Genomic DNA, 24213 nt, shown 5'->3' with positions numbered 1-24213 from the left:
CAACAGGGAGCGGTAGATTGTTGCAAATCACACTGTTGGTGGTGCCAGAGGAGCCAGGGTCAGTTTCAGTTACCTACTGCACCTTTAACTGACATTTCCCACTTTTCCTAGTTTATGCTATTGTTATTTTCAAGTTTTTAAACATGTACAAATGAACGGTCAATCGAGTGGCAGATTGGCAAGTGAAAGCAGGCTGGCCGAAACTCAGGACGCCAAAGCAGAGGACATGGCGAGCTGAGGAGCCATGTAGGCCTTTCACCCTTACCTTTTCAGTCGGGCGGCTAAACATTTAATTCCTAATATCAAATGCACAAATAAAACCAAGCTCTGTTATGATCCTAGACGTAACGAAGGTAATCAAGATTTCCCAAGGTTGGTTATGCCATAGTCGCGCACTGCCAGACCTTCATCCACAGCACTGCGGAGGAAGGTCTGGCTAGTCCACACAGCATTCCTGGATGGGAGAAAAACGTGCTCTGGTTTATTGGCATTTCTTTAAACCAATCACAATCATCTTGGGTGGTGCTAAGCGCTGGACGGAGCCACGGTGCCTCTGAAAAATAGTCTCGGGAAGGAACTTGTTTTGGTGGAACGTGTACGTTCAAAGGTTGTTTTAGTCATGCGACAGAAAACTCAGATTGGACAGATAGTCTAGCTAGCTGTCTGGATTTACCCTGCAGAGATGGCAGTTAACCATAGTCCTCAGAAATCCACCGGAGGTTAGAACGCCAACACAAAGAAAGCCCAAGGCAACGGACATCCGGCATTTATATGTGAAATCCGGCAGAATTTCTGTCGGCTACGGAGCAATCCCGGAAGTGGAACGTCATGGATATAGACTAGTTATGCCGTGACAGTAGTGAAGACTTTGCAAAGCAAAGCAAATTTAATAAAAGGTACTAAGGGTATTTTTTACGACCATGTACGAGACACTCACACTGGTATTTGCCTTAATCTTCGCAGTACTACAGAGACACTCACACTGGTATTTGCAGTAATCTTAGCAGTACTACACAGACACTCACACTGGTAGCGGCTGTTTTCAAACTTGGGGTCGTTGTCGTTCTGGTCGGCGATGAGGACGGTGATCTGACAGATCCCGATGAGCGGCTCCTCGGCCTGATCCGTGGCCGTCACCGACAGCGTGTACTCCCTCTGACGCTCCCGGTCGAAACTCACCGTCGAGGCAATCACACCTGACAAACAAAGGAAGGGACTGTGTGTTACTTTTTCCGTAAAATGGCAAACAGGATTCAAACAGGCCGATTCATAACGCGGAACTCACCGGTGTCAGGATCGATGTCGAACCCGGACGACACTCCGTCTCTGTGCATGATGCCATATTTGACCTCTCCGTTGACGCCCATGTCGGCGTCGTGGGCCTGGACGCGCAGGACAAACGTCCCCGGCGGCTGGTTCTCCAGGACCACCGCGTTCAGACTGTAGTTATGACACTGAGAGCACAAACAGCACAACCAGAAGCTCAGTGTTTAATCTACTTCCTTAAGAAAACACACTCAGGGCCCTATTTTAACGATCAAAGTGGACAGCGTTCTAAAGGGTTGTACTTAGTGTCTTCATTAATCAGAGGTGTGTTTTGGGCGTAACATGCAATAAACCAATCAGAGATCATCTCCCATTCCCTTTAAAAGCCAGGCGCGTTTGGACCTTGGAGCATTGCTGTTATGATGGAGGATTTGCACCGTAATATTCTTCTGCATGTGTGTGTGCTGCTGTGCGTCCCTGTGTGTGTAACAAGCACAGTGTGTGCGCGCTGTGCACGAGCCTTGCACGAGCATTTTACTAATGTGCTGTTAAAATAACAATGAAATGCTGCGCTATTGACTTTAGACCAGGTTTTTGTTGGTCAATGGCGCGATCACTTCCCGCTGCCTCAAGATAGCAATACACCCAGAATGCACCTGAACACACCTCCCTGTAAGACCAGCACGCCCATGGGCGCACAGATGGGCGCAGGTGCATTTGCTATTTAAACGACGCGGGCGCTGGACGGGAAATTGACAACTGCGTCGGTCTTAAACTAGCAAAGACACTTGCGTCGGGCTTTGCGCCGCGCTGCGCCGGGGGCAAGATAGGGCCCTCGGTGTTTGATCACAGACTGTAACAATAATGGACGAAGCTTCCGGGTCTGAAAAGGGGTTTTTTTCAACCTGGACCCTATTTTCCTATGTTTTTGTGTCTAAGTGACTGACGGGAACTACTATTTTTGACATTGGTGAAGTATTAACACTCTCCAGTGTCTGACAAGATTATGGAAAGGATCCCTTCAGAGATAGACCTTTTAAACCTCTTTGAGACCTTTCTGTTTGACCAGAATAAACTAAATACTTTTAGCGTGTATAGAGCCAACATATTTCCACATGTAAATCAGTAAACTATGTGTTTATTTCAACCAAAACTAGAGTTGTGATGGTTGGAAAAGTGGAAAGACGACGCAAAACGGCTTTTCATAGTTTTATTTTCCGTGTAGGAAGGTGTGGCAATGCAAGACTGCAGATGGAAAAGATTGAAATGTCGCTTTCTTCATGTTTATGCCTGTTAAGCTGATAAGCCCCCATCAGAGCACAGAGTCGAGTGCTTCTCTCACCTCCTGGAAAAGCGGTTTGTTGTTGTTGATGTCGTTGATTCCTACGATGACCTGGGCAGAGCTACTGAGCGGGTACGGTCCACCGGACGCGTTGTCGTCGGTGGCGGTGATGTTGAGAACGTACTGCGGCCCCCGGAGCCTCGGAGGGGGGCTCCTCCGCAGCTTGATGATGCCTGCGCACACACACACACACACACACACACACACACACACACACAGTGGGGTTTACAGGTTAGATTTAGTTTGAAGGAATATATTAAGTCTCTTAAACTTAGGCTACATGTACATTGCTACGTTTTGGTTTGCTCTGGTGTTTTCCCCCTCTCATTCCCCCTGTTCTGGCTTCTCCCCCTCTCATTCCCCCTGCTCTGGCGTTTCCCCCTCTCATTCCCCCTGCTCTGGCTTCTCCCCCTCTCATTCCCCCTGCTCTGATGTTTCCCCCTCTCATTCCCCCTGCTCTGGCATTTCCCCCTCTCATTCCCACTGCTCTGACGTTTCCCCCTCTCATTCCCCCTGCTCTGGCATTCCCCCTGCTCTGGCGTTTCCGAGCCCCTAAACCGGAGACTTCTGACACGTTTTGGTTTGGAATCTGCAGGGTTGTGTTGCAGTCTCAACGGCCACAAACAGAGACCTTTGGAGACACCGACACTGACGCCAACATTTCTCTTCCTGATTGGGTCACAACGTCTCGTTCTCTGAGACTAAAGCTACTAGTGTTACCATGGCAACCACCAGCAACGGGCAGAGTCTACACGCTGCCTCATGTTAAGGCCCAGTATACAAGAGTTTTAATGTTTAATAAAGGACATTTACACCTGTTTAACTGTGTAATCTGTTAAAATCGACAGGATAGTTTGAAGCCAGGAAAGGGGAGAGAGAGGAGGGACGACATGCAGCAAAGGGCCGCGGGGTCGGATTCGAACCCGGGCCACTGCCAAGGGTCGCTGCCAAAGCCTACATGGGGGCGCACACTCTACTGGGTGAGCTAGAGGTCGCCCCAACAAATGTATTTGTTTTTTAAGGAAAATTTTGTGGTCATTCACAACATTTGGAAAAATAATTCACAAAAATGTAACATTTTCACAAAAGTTACCCGTTTTTCACGTTCTTTGTAAATTCAGTCTATTTTTGTAATTTGTTAACAATTTCATGTTTTTTCCAGAGAGAATAAAACAAAAAAAGTACAGTAGAAATCTGTAAATTAAAATGGAATAACTCAGTAGAACAGTTGTTTCTAAAGTGTAAGCTAGTTCTGCTCTCAGCATGTTCAGCACATCAGTAAATATAACAGTATTTAACAGAAATCTGGTAAAGGTTGTTGGTAAAGTTCATGTTTTTCACTTTCTCTGAAATACAAACATTTCTTTAAAAGTTTAAATTGCTTTTATGTTCACAGGCAGTAAAGAGTTGAGATTCCTGCAGCCAGAGGACAGTTATCACAGTAAACAGACTCCTCTTCAGAATACGTAAATAAATAGAATAGAGGAAAAGAAAACACCTCAGAGCTGCTGAGGCCCTTAAAGTCATCATAAAAACAAACCACACAGCGTTTGTGATAAAAAAAAACATTTTTGCAGACTGGTTTTCACTTTTTTTTTAATACATGATTTCATGTAAAAGAGGAAGATTTTCATCAATACTGTGTTGTTAAGGCTACATCTACACTACTACGTTGGTTACATCTACACTACTACGTTGGATACGTCTACACTACTACGTTGGTTACATCTACACTACTACGTTGGATACGTCTACACTACTACGTTGGTTACATCTACACTACTACGTTGGTTACACTACTATGTTGGTTACATCAACATTACTACGTTGGTTACACTACTACGTTGGTTACATCAACACTACTATGTTGGTTACATCTACACTACTACGTTGGCTACATCTACACTACTACTTTGGTTATATCTACACTACTACGTTGGTTACATCTACACTACTACGTTGGTTACATCTACACTACTACGTTGGTTACATCTACACTACTACGTTGGTTACACTACTACGTTGGTTACGTCTACACTACTACGTTGGTTACACTACTATGTTGGTTACATCAACACTACTATGTTGGTTACATCTATACTACTACGTTGGTTACATCTACACTACTACATTGGTTACATCTACACTACTACGTTGGTTACATCTACACTACTACGTTGGCTACATCTACACTACTACGTTGGCTACATCTACACGAATACGTTGGCTACATCTACACTACTACGTTGGCTACACTACCATGTTGGTTAAATCTACTACGTTGGTTACATCTACACTACTACGTTGGCTACATCTACACTACTACATTGGTTACATCTACACTACTACGTTGGTTACATTACTACGTTGGTTACATCTACACTAATACGTTGGCTACATCTACACTACTACATTGGTTACATCTACACTACTACGTTGTTTACATCTACACTACTACGTTGGTTACACTACTACGTTGGTTACATCTACACTACTACGTTGGTTACATCTACACTACTACGTTGGTTACATCTACACTACTATGTTGGTTACACTACTACGTTGGTTACATCAACACTACTATGTTGGTTACATCTACACTACTACGTTGGTTACACTACTACGTTGGTTACATCTACACTACTACGTTGGCTACATCTACACTACTACGTTGGTTACATCTACACTACTACGTTGGTTAGATCTACACTACTACGTTGGTTACATCGACACTACTACGTTGGTTACATCTACACTACTACGTTGGTTACATCTACTACGTTGGTTACATCTACACTACTACGTTGGCTACATCTACACTACTACGTTGGTTACATCTACACGACTACGTTGGCTACATCTACACTACTACGTTGGCTACATCTACACTACTACATTGGTTACATCTACTACGTTGGTTACATCTACACTACTACGTTGGCTACATCTACACTACTACGTTGGTTACATCTACACTACTACGTTGTTTACACTACTACGTTGGTTACATCTACACTACTACGTTGTTTACACTACTATGTTGGTTACATCTACACAACCACGTTGGCTACATCTACACTACTACGTTGGTTACATCTACACTACTACGTTGTTTACACTACTATGTTGGTTACATCTACACTACTACGTTGGCTACATCTACACTACTACGTTGGTTACATCTACACTACTACGTTGGTTACACTACTACATTGGTTACATCTACACTACTACGTTGGTTACATCTACACTACTACGTTGGCTACATCTACACTACTACATTGGTTACATCTACACTACTACGTTGGTTACACTACTACATTGGTTACATCTACACTACTACGTTGGTTACATCTACACTACTACGTTGGTTACACCTACACTACTAAGTTGGTTACATCTACACTACTACGTTGGTTACATCTACACTACTACGTTGGTTACATCTACACTACTACGTTGGTTACATCTACACTACTACGTTGGTTACACCTACACTACTACGTTGGTTACATCTACACTACTACGTTGGTTACATCTACACTACTACGTTGGTTACATCTACACTACTACGTTGGTTACATCTACACTACTACGCTGGTTACACCTACACTACTACGTTGGTTACATCTACACTACTACGTTGGTTACATCTACACTACTACGTTGGTTATATCTACACTACTATGATTTCATACTATAAATAAAATGGAATTGAATTGAATAGTGTGGATGTAGCCAGGACGTATACATTTGGACTGATATTGATATTGATGAGATGTTACATTTCCGAATTACTTCTGTACTTTAGCAGTTTAGTTACAACCCTTTAGATTTCAATTAGTCTCATGCCTCTTGTATTTAAACATGTTGTTTTTAATATAAAAGCTGGATATCCAATCCGCCCATGTCACATGAAGTGTAAATTAGGGAATTGGACTTATACAAGACATCCGAAATTGGGCCTGGACCATCCAACATGAAGACTAAAAGGGCTTCAACAGACGTCTAATTTCATTATTGATCAAACTATTGCTTTTTTTCGTAAATGTTTAAAGTTTTTACAATGTCAGCAAATTGTGAAAAATGCGCATTACAAATTCTGATTGTCCATCTTCAAATGTCTTGTTTTGCCAGATCAACAGTCATACCTCGAGATATTAACTTTACTGTTGTAAATGACCAAGAAAACCACATTATATTCACATTTGAGATGCTGGAACTATATATTTTCAGCCAAATTTTCTTAAAAATGTGTTCAAACAATTAGTCAGTTTCCCATCGATTGATAAGTGATTAGTTGTGTCAGCTGTACATGTGACGTTGGGGGTTTTCTGGAGAAGTTTCAGAAACAAACACATGTTGAGTTCAAACATTAAACACCATTTCGGCTGTGTGCGCCGCCACCATTCAGCAGTGACTGTCGGCACAAATATCAGCGTGCAAAAAACATCACATTATTCTATCTGAGGCCTAAAAACAAATGTCAGACTTTTCAGCGCTAACAATCACTTCTACATTAACATAACAGAGCAGCGGAGCAAACAAACAGACAAATAAGCAGCTTTGGTAGCAACATGAATCGAGACACGGAGCGAACACATCTACATGAAAATACTTCACAACGCTTTGAAGTGACAAAGCAGAACAGCCGAGAGAGCCAAAGGCCATCTGCGGCGTCTGTGTGTGTGTGTGTGTGTGTGTGTGTGTGTGTGTGTGTATGTGTATGTGTGTGTGTGTGTGTTGTGTGTGTAAGAGAGTCTTAATTTATCATTTATGTGCAAATGTTCATGCTTATATCTGTTTGTGCATGGACGCATGTATGTGTGTGTGGCAGAGCAGTGGAGCATTGCATACTGGGTGATAAGGTGGCACAGAGGCTTAGAGACACACACACACACACACACACACACACACACACACACACACACTAAGAGATAAACATGAAAAACATGACGGCGCATCACGCTGCTGCACATGAAGTTTATCTTCAAAAAGTCTCTCTGACACACGCACACACACACACACACACACACACACACACACACACATACTTTATGTGAATACTTATTTATTCATGCATTCACGCATGTGTAACTCGACGGCAGGAAGACGCCACTCATTGCAGGAAATATCTGCGTCCGGTGGGATCGCTGCCTTAGTGTTTGTATCAAATAAAAAAACGGGTTTGTATGATATCCTACGAAATTACAGTGACTGCTGGCCGGTCACATGACAGTTAAGATAAACGGTCTTTACAGTTAAATTTAGCTGAGAAAAGGTGACTGCGAGCCGGGTACAGAGCTCCGTGAGACTCCGGCGAGACATGCGGCGACGACAGTTAGGTTTAAACACTAAAATGATGAAAAAGATTGTGGTTTGGATTAAAAGTAGTACTCTCGGGACACGTATGTGGAAGTCACGCTATGTGAAAGCATTTACTTGTCACTTTTTACGAGAGAGCATGCATGAGAAGGTTTAGCCAAGAAAAGGTGCGTGTCATGCGGTTACGACAGGTAAGTTTAGGCACAAAAACGACTAGTTAAGATCAGAAAAGACATGGTGATTTGGGTAAAAACATTAAGAACTACTTCCCGGACACGAACATCCGTTTCCTCAGCCCGTTCTCATTACCAACTCGTAAAATACCGACGCTTTAGAGTCTGTGTGGAACGCACCGGGCATGACAGCAGCTTGACTGCGGTGCTGTAAGATGACAAAGTATTAAGAGAGACAACAGTAGCGAGTAAAGACTGAATATCCACGCTAAAGCTGTTTAATGCTTCTTGCGTTCAGCGCGGACGGCGAAATGACGCAGCCGCAGCCTAGTCGACTGTGGGTGGAGGGTCTGATCGCTAAGGCGCGCAACTCCAAGATTTTGTTTTAACAAACGCCAAAGGCACCTGACCAAGCGATGACGCGATGGGAGTGAAAATGTGTTGGTTTCCAGAGTGAAAGTCTTGTGTTTTCTCCTTAACTTCTTCCGGGACATAAACTCTGCTCCCCGGCTTGAAAGCCCCGTGTTTAAGGAGCCAAACATCCCTGCTCTGATCCAGCAGCAGTCAACGTGCTGCTGACAGTAATACAGTACATGCGTGGAATACATACCAATCAAAGTGCTTTACTTTCCGTAGCTATATGCACGAATGGTTCATGAGTACAGCCTGATTACGACCATGTTTTCTCACCCTTCTGGTTGTCCAGCAGGAAGTTGCTATCCTCGTTGCCGCCGGTGATGGCGTAAGAGACGCCGTCTCCGTCCGGGTCGTTGGCGTGAACGATGGCGACCAGCGTGTCTGGACCGGCATCCTCACTGAGGAACGTCTTATAACTGACAGGGAGAGAGAGAGAGAGAGAGAGAGAGAGAGAGAGAGAGAGAGAGACATAGAGAGAGAGAGAGAGACACATAGAGAGAGAGAGGGAGACATAGAGAGAGCGAGAGAGAGAGAGAGAGAGATAGAGAGAGAAAGGGAGACATAGAGAGAGAGAGACATAGAGAGAGAGAGAGAGAGAGAGAGAGAGAGAGAGAGAGAGAGAGAGAGAGAGAGACATAGAGAGAGAGAGAGAGACACATAGAGAGAGAGAGGGAGACATAGAGAGAGCGAGAGAGAGAGAGAGAGAGAGAGATAGAGAGAGAAAGGGAGACATAGAGAGAGAGACATAGAGAGAGAGAGAGAGAGAGAGAGAGAGAGAGAGAGACACATAGAGAGAGAGAGGGAGACATAGAGAGAGAGAGAGACACATAGAGAGAGGGAGACATAGAGAGAGAGAGAGAGAGAGAGAGACACAGAGAGAGAGGGAGACAGAGAGAGAGAGAGAGAGAGAGAGAGAGAGAGAGAGAGAGAAAGAGAGGGAGACATAGAGAGAGAGAGACATAGAGAGACAGAGGGAGACATAGAGAGAGAGAGAGAGAGCGAGACATATAGAGAGAGAGAGACATAGAGAGACAGAGGGAGACAGAGACAGAGAGAGAGAGACAGAGAGAGAGAGAGAGAGAGAGAGAGACATAGAGCGACAGAGGGAGACAGAGACAGAGAGAGAGAGACAGAGAGAGAGAGAGAGAGACATAGAGCGACAGAGGGAGACAGAGACAGAGAGAGAGAGAGAGAGAGAGAGAGAGAGAGAGAGAGAGAGACATAGAGCGACAGAGGGAGACATAGAGAGAGAGAGAGAGAGAGAGAGAGAGAGAGAGAGAGAGAGAGGTGTTTTTTAACATTAAAGCATGTAAACATGTTCTAGTACAAACACCAAATGAAGAACAATGAAGACCAAGTATTATCCTGAAAATGCTATCTAATAGTTGCCCTTTAAGCTAAATAAAGCCTTTAAAAAGACATTGTCACAAAGCTGAAAACTGGGCAGAAAAAGGGCGGATAAAAAGAAAGGAAATAAAGTTTGAAACAAGTTCAGAAACACTACGTGAAACCGAAGTGAGAAGGTGTGAAGGAGACAGAAAGAGAAGTGAGAGAGGAGACAGATGGAGGAGGAACGGTGGGATTCAAAACAGATTCTGAATTAAAAACAACTTCATTAGCAGTCTGACTCTGTGGGCGAGAGACACCGACAGCGACAGGGCCGAGACAGAGAGAGAGAGAGAGAGAGAGAGAGAGAGAGAGGCTGATGTCATTAGTCCATAGAGTCACATTCAAACCTAGAAAAGGTGATGAGAAGTTAAACAGAAAACTGCAAGAAAAAGTGGAGGGGAAAAAGAAATATGACATTAATCCTACGCGCTCTGGGAGAAGACGGGCGCCTCGTCGTTGCTGTTGGCGACCCGGATGCGGACGGAGGCGGTGCCCGTGCGGGGGGGCGTCCCCGCGTCCACGGCGACCACCACGAACTCGTAGATGTGATTGGGTCGCTCGTAGTCCAGGCGACGAGCGGGGCTGACCACGCCCCCCGACGTGATGTCAAAGTCGCCGCCGTGGACGAAGTACGAGAGCTCCGCGTTCACGCCCGAGTCCCCGTCCCGGGCCAGGACTGGGGGGGGGGGGGGGGGCAGGAAATGGGGGGGAGGAAGAGGAGAAGAAGAGGAGGAGAGGGGGAGGAGGAGGTAGGAAGAAAAGAGAACGGTCAGTTTTGGTTTTTTAAAGGCCCACTGTTGGACCATTTTCAGAGACGAATCACAATCACAGAAATCAAAAACAAATCAAGAAAAGATAATCCTAAATCAAATTTAAAAAAAACAACAAAACCTGTCAAATAAAAATATGCTTTCTTCATCATAAATGTCCCCCCCCAACAACATCCCCCCACAGCGCACACATGACTGAAATCCGGCAAATTGTCTGCTAATAGGAATGTTCCACCCTCGATAGAAGGATCAGTAGAAGAGACAAGGGGAGAACAATAAGAGGTGGAGAAGTGATAGAAAATAGATAGAGACGGAAAGGTGGATGATGAGGAGGAGAAGCAGCCGGAGTAAGATGAGGAGTAGAGGATGAGAGAGGGGGGGAGAAAAAGAAGAGCAAAAATAAGACAAGGGAAGCGAGAGGTGGAGGAGAAAGGACATGAGGGTAAGGGAGAAAAGGAGGGAAAAAGGAGGAGAGGAAGGGAAGAAAACTATGAGGAGGAGAGGAAGAGAGGGGCAAAAGGAGAAAAGAAAAGGAAAAGGGAGATGAGGATGAGGGGAAAAGGAAGGAGGAAAATAAGAGGAGGAGAAGGGATAGAGAATAAGGACATGGAAAAGGAAACAGGGAGGAACAAAGTGAAAGAGAAAGGAAGTAAGAGAGAGAAAGAAGAGAAAGAAGGTGTGGAAAAGATATAAAGCAGAGCGGAGGAAGAAATAACAGTCTGTACACTGTTGAATGTGTGTGTGTGTGTGTGTGTGTGTGTGTGTGTGTGTGTGTGTGTATGTGTCTGTCGCTGGCTGTCAGCCTAATAAGAGCAAAGACTCGCTGAAGTCGGACTGTTTGATCTCAACCAGTCACCAGCAGCGACGACAGATGGGGTGTGTGTGTGTGTGTGTGTGTGTGTGTGTGTGTGTGTGTGTGTGTGTGTGTGCGCGTGTGCGTGTGTGTGTGTGTGTGTGTGTGTGTGTGTGTGTGTGTGTGTGCGCGTGTGCGTGTGTGTGTGTGTGTGTGTTACCTTGCAGCAGGGAGCTTCCCGGCGCGATGCTCTCAGGTATGTTGTCTCTGGTGTAGATGGAGTGGAGGAACTCCGGCGTGCAGTCGTTTTCATCCGTTACGTGGACGACAACCTGTCAGGGAGCGTCTGGCGGTTATTTTTGTTTCATATTGGATTCAAATTCATTTCCTCGTGGTCATTTAATCCCATTGATAATCTGTACTGACCCACCAGGAGAAGCTCGCAGGCAGTTTGGACTCACATTATCAGTTTAAGTTTAATTACTAATATTAACTAGCATTTTAGTGATCAATAATTAGCCTGTGCCCATGTTATCTCCTTACATATACCTACGCTCTCCGTAGAGCTGGGCAATATGGAAAAACTCTAATATCACGATATTGTTGACCAAATACCTCGATATTGATATTGCGGTGATATTGTAGAGTTGACAATTGGTGCTTACAAAAAAATATTTACACAATGAGATTTTTGATAAATAATCATCATTAATGTGTATATAATAACTAAGTGGGTAAAGGCAAATAATAGAAAAGCTAGAACAGTCTGGTAAGTTCAAGAAATTGCATCTCTTTATTGTAATCCAGCCGTTAAAACCAGGGACAGACAACACTTGTGTCATATCACGATATTACGATATCCAAAATCTAAGACGATATCTAGTCTCATATCACGATATCGATATAATATCCATATATTGCCCAGCCCTAGCTCTCCGTCTCTGCTAGATTGGGAATGATTGAGATTGCTCTTGGCACAGCTACCAGAAGACTTCCAACTTTCAGACAGGTTGCTCACGTCACATCTACGTCTTCAAGCTCAGTTGGAGGCTGCTCAGTAACGCTCAGCCATCACCGGGAAAGATCTTCTAATATCCTTCACTGGTCTCCGTTGCAAGTTTACGGCGTCGCTGTGTCCATTTCTTTAACTGTCTGTGCTTTAAACCTCCCTCCCTCCATCCATCACCTGACCCCGAGCCTTTCCCCTCGCTCCTGTCCAGTTCACCCCACTATCCCGAGCCACTGGAGCTCAAACCAAAATGCTATTTCCCCCTTCCCATAAAGCCTGATTTAACCGACCCCGAGCACCTACGCACAGATTTCCTACGCAGCCCTGAACCTTGGACACACCGCCTGTTCGGTAACAACAGCAGCGGAGGCGGAGGAGGAGGTTTAGATGCACGGCTGCTTCTGCAAAAACGCGGGCTGCATATTTAGAGATTTCAACGGCAGACGGGAGGGAAAACACATTTCCACTTGAGACCCTGCAGGTAAATATGAATGTAGTCACTCAATTTTAAGAGCTGGATAAACTCACTCCTCCGCTGCAACGTTAAAACAAATCCAGAACACATTAACCTCTGACCATCAATCTCTGTTTGTCTTCAGCTGTTTTGAATGTTTATGGAACTTAACTTTGAGGTTATTTCAGATAGTTTGGCCAGATGTGAGATTTCTACGGCTGCAACCAAGGGGAGGTAGGTTTTGTTACACATTATTACCAGGGGCCCCTGGGGGTCCATCCCCCAGAAAAGTTTCAGCGTCAAACACTTTTATTTTCCTACACTCTAAGAAATAAAGCCGTAAAATAACAGAATAAGTTCTGGCAGATCATTACACGGACTTTGCCCCGTAATAATAATAATAATAAAAAAAACAGAAGTTATGTGTAGCTACAGTTAAAATACAGAACATTTTCTGTTAGGCCTGTTATGTGAAATTCTCTCATACAAAGCTGCTCAGTTTGTAAACTTCTGAAAATATTGAATAAAACTTCATAAATGTCGAAAAAAGTGCCACAAAGGTATAAAAAAAAAAAGTGACAAAAAAATCTGAAAAAGTGACAACGTGGACTTAAAGGAGAACTCCGGCCAATTTTTTACGTTAACCTTGATCGCTATAAATATGCGAGTACACGATGAAAAATAAAATAAAAACGAGCCAAATCGGTGCTAGCAACATGGAGTTGCTGCAGCTACGCACTTAGCTAAAACTGCAGTTTTGGAGTTATGTTCTAAAGAGTGCCTTTGTGCCTCTTAACAGACACAATATGCAATTAAAATGTCTGTGCAACATGAATAAGACCCTTTCCCCAAAGCCCAAGATGATGTCCTCAAATGTCTTGGTTGTGACGGGAAGATTTCATTCTTAAATCTTTCCGCTTGGTTGGCGGGGAAAATAAAGTGACTAATCATCCGCTCATTAACTGTCAGGAGACGACTGTGTGACGAGCTCATGTTTTGGAAAATGTCAGTGAAAGCTGCAGGCAGCAGAAAACTGCAGACGCTTCATTAAGATGTTCACGTGAAGCTCTGCTTTCTACACGACTGGAGCGATGTGTTCTGGATTAAGGTGAGCATCTTGGTTACGGCGCCGTCAATATCTTTCAAATCTCTCCCCAAACTTGACAGCTTGAGCAAGAGATGCTCAGTGTTGGGAAGGCATTGAACGATAACACATCGTGGTTTAACTGTTCTGTTTTCCTAATTCTCCTCCACTGATTGAGAGTTCATTAACCCTCCTCTTGTCCTCGGGTCAAATTTGACCTGTTTACAAAAACTTTCTGTGTCAGAACTGTGACAAAAGAAGACTGTGAAAGGTGACAAATGTTGGAAAAAGCTAAAAAAAAAAAAAAAAAAAGAAAAATCGAGAAATGTTTTTTTTTAAATGTATGGAAAAAGTGACAAAAAACATCAAAAACATTCGAAAAAGCGACAAAAACATTGTTAAAAAATTGACTAAAACATAATTAAAAAATGCTCAAAAAGTGACAAAAAATTGGGAAAGAAAGTGACAACATTTCTTTAATAAAATCGACAAAAACCTTGAGAAAAATGTAGAAAAAGAACAACAAAATGTTGAAATTTTCGACCCAGAAAAACACAAAGTTGCACGGTTGACACAAAGGTTAAATTGTTCTGTGTAAGCAGCGCCGGCCCGTGGCATATAGGCAGTATAGGCAAATGCTCGGGCAGTCCAAACGATGAAAGAAAATTTAAAGATAATAATAATAAAAAAAAAAAAAAAACGACAAAAACGGCAGAAAAAACATGTAAAAAAGTGACCAGAAAACATTTCAAAGAGCAACAAAAACACAATAAAAAGACAGAAAAAGCCACAATGTTGGAAAAAAAACCCACCTAAACCATCAAAATAAGCGACAAAAATATCGGAACAAAATAAATAAATTAAAAAGCACCAAAAAAGTCAAAAGAAAACGACAAAAATGTTGAAAAAACGTCAGAAAAAGTGACAAAAATGTTGAAAACGACAAAAAGAGCTGAAATCTTGCCTATACAGGCACCAAATTGGTTAGGGCCAACACGCACACGCACGCACACACACACACACACACACACACACACACACACACACACACACACACACACACACACACCGGCCCTTTAGAGAGAATTAGCCAGCCGAGCTTATAGAGCAGCAGAGGCCTTTGGGTGACGCTGGTAGTTTAGCAGCTATTCTCTGTCTGTTTACACCATCTGGACACGAGCAGGTAATAACGTGGGTGTGTAGGTGTGTAGGTGTGTGTGTATGTGCGAGTGTGTGTGTGTGTGTGTGTAAGTATGTGTGTTTGTTAATGTGAACAGATGTAGCTATCAGCCGTATAAAGTCTTTGGAGCTTACTGTAGTAATGAGAGTCAAGACTTAGCAGCCAGGTTTCTGCACTTAGCAGAGTGTTAGTGTCTTAGCAACGTGTGCGTGCGTGTGTGTGTGTGTGTGTGTGTGTGTGTGTGCATGTGTGTGTGTGTGTGCGTTTAGTTTTTTGATGCATAACGCAGAATAAACAGCAACATGAAACAGTTGCATCACAGCATCTGATTCCGCGGCAGCGCTCTCTTTCTCTCATTTATAATTAAGACGTTTTTTTCCACAGAGAGCGGCATGTGCAACAGTCCAGAAGGTCAATGTCTTCTTTGAGTGTGATGAGTCGAACAGATTTATCATGTTTATCGGGGGAGCAGCAGACGTGCAGCTCAGCGCTGACCTTCCTGACCCAGCTGCTTGAAAACGGACTCATACCGTGATTGACGCGTAAGCGATTAAAGTGCCTGCAACTTCCGAAGAGTCGGCAGGAATGATGAATTCCTGCAACATATAAAGAAATACTATACCATCTCAGAAAAACACAGCTGAACCCGCCAAACTTCAGTATGGAAGTGATTAAGGCTGCGTTTGAAAAGTGAAAATGCAAGGTCTTTTTTTTTCAGCTGCGGCGATGTGTGTTGCCGCTGTCTAACTCCGTTCGCTTTCGGGAAACAAAAAGAACCCTTGAGCTAGCGAGTTACACGCTGAAAATGTCTGAAAAGTTTTGAAGAACATTTGGATGGTGCAACAAGGCAAGTCTGCTTGGTTCTTTACAAAGAATATGTTTAGGGCGTTTCCTCTCTAACTGGGACGTTTTGGGACTGATTGGTGGGATTGCTGTGGACGAAGTAAGAGCCAATGAGGTTAGATGCTGCGTTCCAGACACAATTTTTAGCCCGTAAGTTACGACTTCAAGTCACGACTCACGACGGTAGCGTTCCGGGCGACAAACCCTTCTAGCTAGTGTTAGCTAGCGGCTACCTAACGTTAGCTAACGCTAGCTGATACTATTGGTTTCTAGTCAGCGACATATTTTGGGCTTCATTTAATAAACATAACCTGTAGTAGTCAGTCCCTCCAGAAAAACACGATTATGTGATTGCATAATTCAACGCATAATCAGCCAAAGTCCGCATATTTATGCGGGGGCCACATTTTTTCAAATTCGATTCCTATTTCCACGCAAAATATGCGGGGCTTGCATGATCTCGTGATCCCCGCATTTTCGTTGCAAAAAAGTCCCATATATCTTAGCAGAAAGTTGAAAAATGTTGCGTTTACTTCACACAAGAGCAGCCATTTTCCCCTGTTGCCATGGGAACGTTATGAAGTGACGTAATTACGCGACGTGAACATCATCGAAAAGCTGCAAACCCCGCAATGAAGCCACGATGAAACTGCAGTTTTTGCAAGTTCCCGCAATTTCATCACATAAAATTGCATAAATATCCCGCATATTCCATCGCATTTTTTAAGAAAACGTGCCGCATAATCAAGGATTTTACCCCGCAACAATCACAAAAAAACTCTGCATATTTCTGGAAGGACTGAGTAGTGCACAATCGTATGTGTATTGTTTTGATTACAATGTGTGGAATTACTTTATGTTGCCTATTCATGTCTATTTATTTCTATTTCTCACTGTTAATCACCGGCGTCTGTACAGCATCAACAGGGGTCGCCATTGTTGTTTATGTGTGTGTGTGACGTCAAAAACTGTAACTGAGAGTACAACCATCTGGTACGAGTTCACAGGTAGTAAGTTACGGGTTTGGCTGTCGTTCCAGGGCACTTTCACAGGTAGAATGTTGTGCAAACACGAGTTACGGGTTGCCTGGAACGCAGCATAACCATGTTTCCAGATAATTTAATCAGCTCACGTTACTGTATTGTGTGAACAGTTAACTTCATTTAATATTGTATGTGGCGTTTTCTTTTGCACGGTGCAAATGTTCCACCAAAACAAGTTCCTCCCTGAGACTATTTAGCAGAGCCACCGTCGCTGCGTCTGAAGCTTAGCGCTGCCCGAGACGATTGTAATTGGTTTAAAGAAATGCCAACAACCCAGAGCACTTTCTCCTATCCCAGAATGTATCTGTGGTTTAGCCAGACCTTACACCACAGCGGTGTAAGGAGAAAGCGCTGGCAATGTGAGACCCTCTGTTTGTGTGTGTGTGTGTGTGTGTGTGTGTGTGTGTGTGTGTGTACCTCTGCCACGCCGCTGAGGCCGGTGTCGGGTTCGGAGGCGCGGACCTGCAGGGTGTGGAGGTTGTGTCCACTCTCGTAGTCCACCGTCCTGGTGAGGCTGAGCGCTCCACTCTCCTGGTTGATGCTGAACAGATTCCCAGGATTCACCAGCAGCATGTAGGACAGACTCTTCTTCTGGAAGGAGACGGCCTGAACCACCGAGACACTGGAAGACACACACACACACACACACACACACACACACACACACACACACACACAAAGAGAGAGAGGCAAGACTTAGATCAGATGTGCCAAACCTGGCCCCTCACAAATTGATATCCAGCCCGCATTTCAATTTAATACATTTTGACCCGCATAGTTGTGCGCCATACCAAAAAGACTGGAAACTGTTTCTCAAACTGTAACTACGGTCAGAGCTGAATTTGGCATAATTATTCTCTCTCCATTGACTCTCGTTCATATTTTTTCTGAACTAAGGTCCCATGAGGTCCACCGGAAGGGGAGTGACTTCGCCTCTCTATTAACCCTTGTGTTTTCCTCAGGTCAAATTTGACCCATTTTCAATGTTTTTTTATATCAGAAAAATTGGTTTCTTTCAACCAAATTGCCCCAAAATAATAGTTTAAATGGTTTCAAAACAGTCTCCTGATTAAGCTTTGACATGTACCAGTCTGTGATCCACTCAACATCCTCTGATCTTAACTATTAGTCGAAATAATTCATAATTTCTGCTTCTTTTTTAACTAAAAAATTAAGTATAATGTCATATAAATTAGGTTTATTGACCATGAATTAAAGGAAATGTTGAAAAAAGTGACAAAAACTTTTAAAAAGTGTCATAAGCATAGAAAACGTAACCAACGTAAGAGCTAGCTAACCAGACATTGAACAGACAGAAAACAAGATAATGCATTAACGTTAGCATAGCATCACAAAGTTCTCAAGAACCACTGAACTCAAATTTACTTAAACACAAACAAAGGTACTAAACATACCTTGTAGCCCATTTTCGACTGTAGCTAAACTCCATTTCATATTGTTCTTTCCGTTCATTTTAACACGTTTTTCTGTCATTTTCTACAGGTATCGTAACCGTTTACCTCCTTTCGTTTTTGCCAATGTCCCGCTTCTTACATGTAAATAGTGACCTTTCAAAATAAACTTCCGGTTAAACAGGAAACAGCATTAAAAAATAATGCATGACGAAGAAAAATGTAATGGCTGTGTCTCGTTCGGCATACTTCCGTCAGTACGCTGCTAATGTACACTGACCACTTCCTGCCGTAGTGCCCACTTTAGATGGTTAGTATTGTCCCAAAAGGAACACTTATGTTAAAACACTTACCGGAAATGACGAGCGGGACGAACGCGACACATGTGAACGCGATTTTCCAGCCTGCCAAAAATACGGGCTTTCCTGTATGCAAATGAGTAGCGGTCACTCGGCTCGCTACCTCAAAAATCTGACAAGAAACTTTTAAACTGACCTTTGTCGATCAAAAAAACAGACAGATTCAGCAACTGCACGGCCTATTTCTCGCTTAAAATGTTTTCAGAAACACATTTCGGTGAGCTATTTTCGTAAAATACGAGATTGTATTCCGAACGTGCCGCCATTGTGGTCAGTTTTGAAATTCGGGAGTAGCCAGACCCACGTGACGCGTTCGTTTCAAGATAGCGCCCATTTAGGGTCCATCGTTCCACACTGAACTTTTTGACCGTTTTTAGGGGGTCATCCAGGTACTTTCAGTGCAATGACTTTTTGCGTTATCTACACTATATACTTAAAAATAAGTGTTTGACGTGTGCAAGTAGGCGGTTTGAGACACAGCCTAAGTCATTTACATTGGGCTTTGGGTCTTTTGGACCAGTTTTAGCTAAATATGGATTTTGAATTAGGACAGTAGTTGGGACGTTACCCCATAGATTGTAAAAAAAATAGCAGACATAGCGTCCGTGACGTTAGGCTATAGCCATTGGTTTGTGGATGATGTTTTGAAGCCTCGAGTTTTGCAATACGAGCGTTGCCATTTTGATTTTGGAATATGAATATCGAGCTGCATTGAATCAGACTTGAAACTAGCGATTGAAACCATAAACTCATTATGAAAATGTTAACTAAAATAATGAATCGAGTGAAAAGTAGGCTCGTTTTCCCATAGACTTTTATAGAAACAGACTTCTGTTTGGAGCCGGTAGAGTCGCCTCCTGCTGGAAGATTAGAGAGAACGCAGCTTTAAGGAGCTTTAGCATTGGCTTCACTTTTCAGATCTGGACGCTTCGTACATTATTTTTTACAGTCTACGGCTGTGACTGATGACACAACGAGGGGACGATGACGGACAAGAACGCTGACTGAAACAAAAAAGCCAAAGATGTGACCACAGGACGGCAGAACGCTGCTCCACATTCCTGTTTCCAAACAGGCTTATAAAGTGAAGAGGAGCCGTGACGCAGGGCTGCAGCCTTCACGGAAACCATCCCAACCTGGTTAATCAATTAGACTAAAACACACACACACACACACACACACACACACACACACACACACACACACACACACACACACACACACACACACACACACACACACACACACACACAGGACATTAACACACATATGAAGGGACACAATGGAGGCAGAAACACACACAGACACACTGCTGTGGGGTGGCATGGATACTTGGATATTAATACAATGTGCTTTGCGCCAGCAGCCCTGAGGAACACACACACACACACACACCCACACAAACACACCCACACACACACACACACACACACACACACACACCCACACACACACACACACACACACACACACACACACTCCCCTTCATGTTTATCCAGACCTCGCTTTTAATAAATATTTGAATTTGCCACACTTTCAAATTCTCCGCCTCAGGCCACACTCAAACATCTGGGTCCTCTTCCTCCATCCTCCCTCCAGCCCTTCTCCTCATCTCCTCCTCCCTCTCTCCCTCCCTCCTTTCTCTTCTCCTCCATTCTTCTATCCCTTTCTCCCTGTCTCTCTCCTCACCCCCTGCACCTCTTCCTCCATCTTCCTCCTCTTTTCTTCTGTCTCGCTCTACAGGGCTCATCTTTTCATGCATCACATGACATGCAAAGCTAAGGAGCCGGCCGTGGACACACACACACACACACACACACACACACACACACACACACACACACACACACACACATGCAAATGCCATTTCCACACTCAGTATCTGAGGCGGTGGAATGTAAATGATGTTTCTGTAAATATGTTGGAGGACATAGACACAAACAGACACTTGTGCCCATAAACACACACACACACACAGAGCAGATAAAAACACATATAAAACTACAAGTACTACTATTAGTGTGATTTTAATCTATACCATGAGGTTTTCACCCATTTGTACTTATATAACTGGTGTGACAAATTCTGACAATCAACATCTTGAATCTTGATTCGGGATCGGTTTTAAATTCTCTCCGTCTGTTGAACGAGCGAAGGTTGGCTCGTGTTTTCGTGTTACTTCAAGCTTTATTCTTTGTCCTTCGGTCAATTCTTTTCTTTTCTTCTCTGCTGAACCTGCCCCAGTGTATGTGGCTAAAGCCACAAAATATAACGCCACACATAAAAAATCTCCTTCTGCTTCCGTTTTCTTTTTTTCAGCATTTCATGCTTTTTTTTAGGCAGAAATAGGGAGGAAAGAGGGCGTTCAGAATAACTACAGTAACGCCACACATCATCAAAATGCTTATCAGACTACTGCAGGGACTCACGGTTGTCCGACAGGCGTGTTCTCCGGTACATCCAGGCTGTAGGTGGCATTGGTGAACTGCGGCGGCCGGTAGCCGGCCAGGATGGCCACTGTGGCCGGCGTGCCTTTGCGACCACTCCCGTCCATCGCCTGCACCCGCAGAAGGTACTCCTTACTGGGGGTCAGAGGTCGTCCCGTGGTCCTAATCTCACCGGAGCGACGGTCCACCTCGAAGCACTCCTCCCCACCTGCATGGACGAGACGGAAGAAAGAATGTTGTTTGACATACTGATTCAGTTTAAAACAGACATTGTAGAGTGACTGCAACAGGTATGAAGCCTGGATGTCAGCCGAACTTAGCCCCGCCCACAACATTTGAGGTCGGGAAGTTGGGTCTAGACTTGTGGAGCAACTATGCTCGAACCAGAGCTGTTCGGACCAATCAAATTGTCAGGGCGGTCTTTAGACGATGATGGACAGATGATCAACAGTAACGTATCCAGCCACGTCACCAAAGAGCGCTCGGGTTGAATTTGTTTACAACAAAGATGGCTGCCGCTGGAGAATTGAGATGTGTAGATTCCACCATCGCGTCTGTTATAGAAGATATCGACAGCGCATTCATTTTAAAAGAGGAACAGAGAACCGCGATCAAGGCATTTGTCGATCGGAAAGATGTTTTTGCCGTCCTTCCTACGGGATTAGGCAAAAGTTTAATTTATCAGCTGGCCCCGATGGTCGCTAAGAAGATGGGGGGGAGCTCTGATTGGTTGTAGGTCTATCCAATTGAGTGCAGAGGCATTTTCTTTCCTGGTTGGGTTGAAACACGGCCAATAATCACAGCCTAGTGGAGCAGTATCGGACACAGATTCTGACTGGAATCTGAGTTTGAAAATGTCAGGCTAACAGGTATGTATGTATACTAGGGATGGTACGGTTCATGAACAAACATCTGAACCGCTCGGTTCGCTGGTCTCGGTTCAGAGCGTGTGTGCGTCTCACGGTTCGTCAGTCCACTGTTAATGTGCACTAACCACTTACTGCCGTAGTGCCCACTTTATACACCTATGTTCAAACACTTACTGGAAACGACGAGGGGGATGAGAGTGACGAACGCAACACACGACAGCTGATTGGACGAACGCGTCACGTGGTTCTTGCTGCTCCCCAATTTCAAAACAGACTCTAATGGCGTCTTGTTCTGAATACGATCTCGTATTTTACGAAAATAGTTCACTGAAAAGTGTTTCTGAAAACATTTTAAGCGAGAAATAGGCCGTACAGTTGCTGAATCTGTCTGCTTTTGTGATCGACAAAGGTCAGTTTAAAAGATTTTCGTCAGATTTTGAGAGGCGGCGAGCCGACCGCTCCTCAGGTGGAGCGTGGAGCGCTGCAGGTCACGTCACGTGTAGAGATGTCAGGTGGGAGAGATGAGGAAGGTTGTAGAGATGTCAGGTGGGAGAGATGAGGAAGGTTGTAGAGATGTCAGGTGGAGAGATGAGGAAGGTTGTAGAGATGTCAGGTGGGAGAGATGAGGAAGGTTGTAGAGATGTCAGGTGGGAGAGATGAGGAAGGTTGTAGAGATGTCAGGTGGGAGAGATGAGGAAGGTTGTAGAAATGTCAGGTGGGAGAGATGAGGAAGGTTGTAGAAATGTCAGGTGGGAGAGATGAGGAAGGCTGCCCGGAGTTGGAGGATGCTCCAGCGTCGTATATAGTCTGGTGTGTGGGAACATTTTGGATTTCATGTTACCTATGATAACAGTGGAAATCAAACAATAGATAGAACTGCCACTGTGTGCATGTATTGTGCAACATGCATTCAATATGCTAATTTTAGCTATATATCATATGCTGAAGTATATTTCTGGAATGTTAAGAAAAAAAAATAACAAGAACCGTATGAACCGAAAACCGTGACCCTAAAACCGTGATACGAACCGAACTGTGGATTTTGTGAACCGTACCACCCCTAATGTATACGTATAATACGTATGATATCCTACGAAAATTAGACGACCGCCAGCTGGTCAAGTTACGTCGGCTAGAGCCCAGCGAGCTGCCGGCCCTTTTAGCGGTAGTGGCAGTTGAGTTTAGCCGACAAAAAGTGAGGATCATGCGGCGACGACATTTAAAGGCAAAATCCGCTCCCCGGCTTGAAAGCGCTGTGTTTTAGGAGCCGAACATCCAGCTGTCCAGTTTAAAACCTAAATGAAAAAGATAGAAGCTGGAGGGCTGCTGTTTGTGTATTTCTTCCTGAGGACCCTTCTGGAGCAACGTCTGTCGGTGTATGTGTGTGTGTGTGTGTGTGTGTGTGTGTGTGTGTGTCCGTGTGTGTGTGTGTGTCCGTGTGTGTGTGTGTGTCCGTGTGTGTGTGTGTGTCCGTGTGTGTGTGTGTTAAAACTCTAAAACTCTTTGAAGACTCAGAGCAAGAGTGCGGGTTCATTTTTTACGCCCCGAGTTAAGAGGGTTAGGGAATGCAGAAAATACCTAATACCTAAGGAAAGAACAGACAGAAGAAGGAGAAGGAAAAAGAAATGCAGAAAAGGAGAAAATGAGTAGAGCACAGAGATGATGGAGGAAGTAAGAAGGAGTAAGGAAGGACGTAAGAAGGAGCAAGGATGGACGAGAGGAGAAAAGGAAGCCCAGCTGTTGACCAGAGGGTTTTGAACCAGCAGCAGCTGCATCCAACCCGTCAATCATCTCCTCCTCTCTATTTGTGGAGAGATTGTTTTGACATTTTGACTGCAGGCGGGGTTTCATTATTAGGGCTCTTACAGGTCAGTCTTACTGTCTGCTCGCCCGTGAACACTTTTGATCAAGATCCACTTTAAAAACAGTCAGCAGGAAACATTTAAAAGTCAGCTCAAGTTTTTAACCAATTCACAGAGTTAGTGACACACAGTCAGAAATGAGAAGCCCACATTTGTTTACTTCTGTGTGAAAATAA

At 44.0% G+C, this 24213-nt stretch overlaps 1 protein-coding gene across 1 annotated transcript in view; it reads right to left on the bottom strand.

Moving 5' to 3' along the window:
• The window catches only part of si:dkey-22o22.2 (neural-cadherin), a 221494-nt gene that overhangs the window by 93028 nt on the left and 104253 nt on the right, over positions 1–24213 (bottom strand). Inside the window, exons 3-10 of the mRNA XM_031319640.2 lie at positions 21289–21514; positions 17506–17710; positions 11696–11807; positions 10339–10588; positions 8797–8939; positions 2609–2781; positions 1286–1454; positions 1026–1196 (exon numbers count right to left, since the gene is read on the bottom strand). Of these exons, the coding sequence (XP_031175500.2) occupies positions 1026–1196; positions 1286–1454; positions 2609–2781; positions 8797–8939; positions 10339–10588; positions 11696–11807; positions 17506–17710; positions 21289–21514 (1449 nt within the window). The remainder of the gene's footprint in view (positions 1–1025; positions 1197–1285; positions 1455–2608; positions 2782–8796; positions 8940–10338; positions 10589–11695; positions 11808–17505; positions 17711–21288; positions 21515–24213) is intronic.

This window comes from Sander lucioperca, chromosome 10 (assembly GCF_008315115.2).
Source record: "Sander lucioperca isolate FBNREF2018 chromosome 10, SLUC_FBN_1.2, whole genome shotgun sequence".
In the NCBI taxonomy this organism is placed as follows: domain Eukaryota; kingdom Metazoa; phylum Chordata; class Actinopteri; order Perciformes; family Percidae; genus Sander; species Sander lucioperca.
This window is presented reverse-complemented; position numbering and strand designations above follow the sequence as displayed.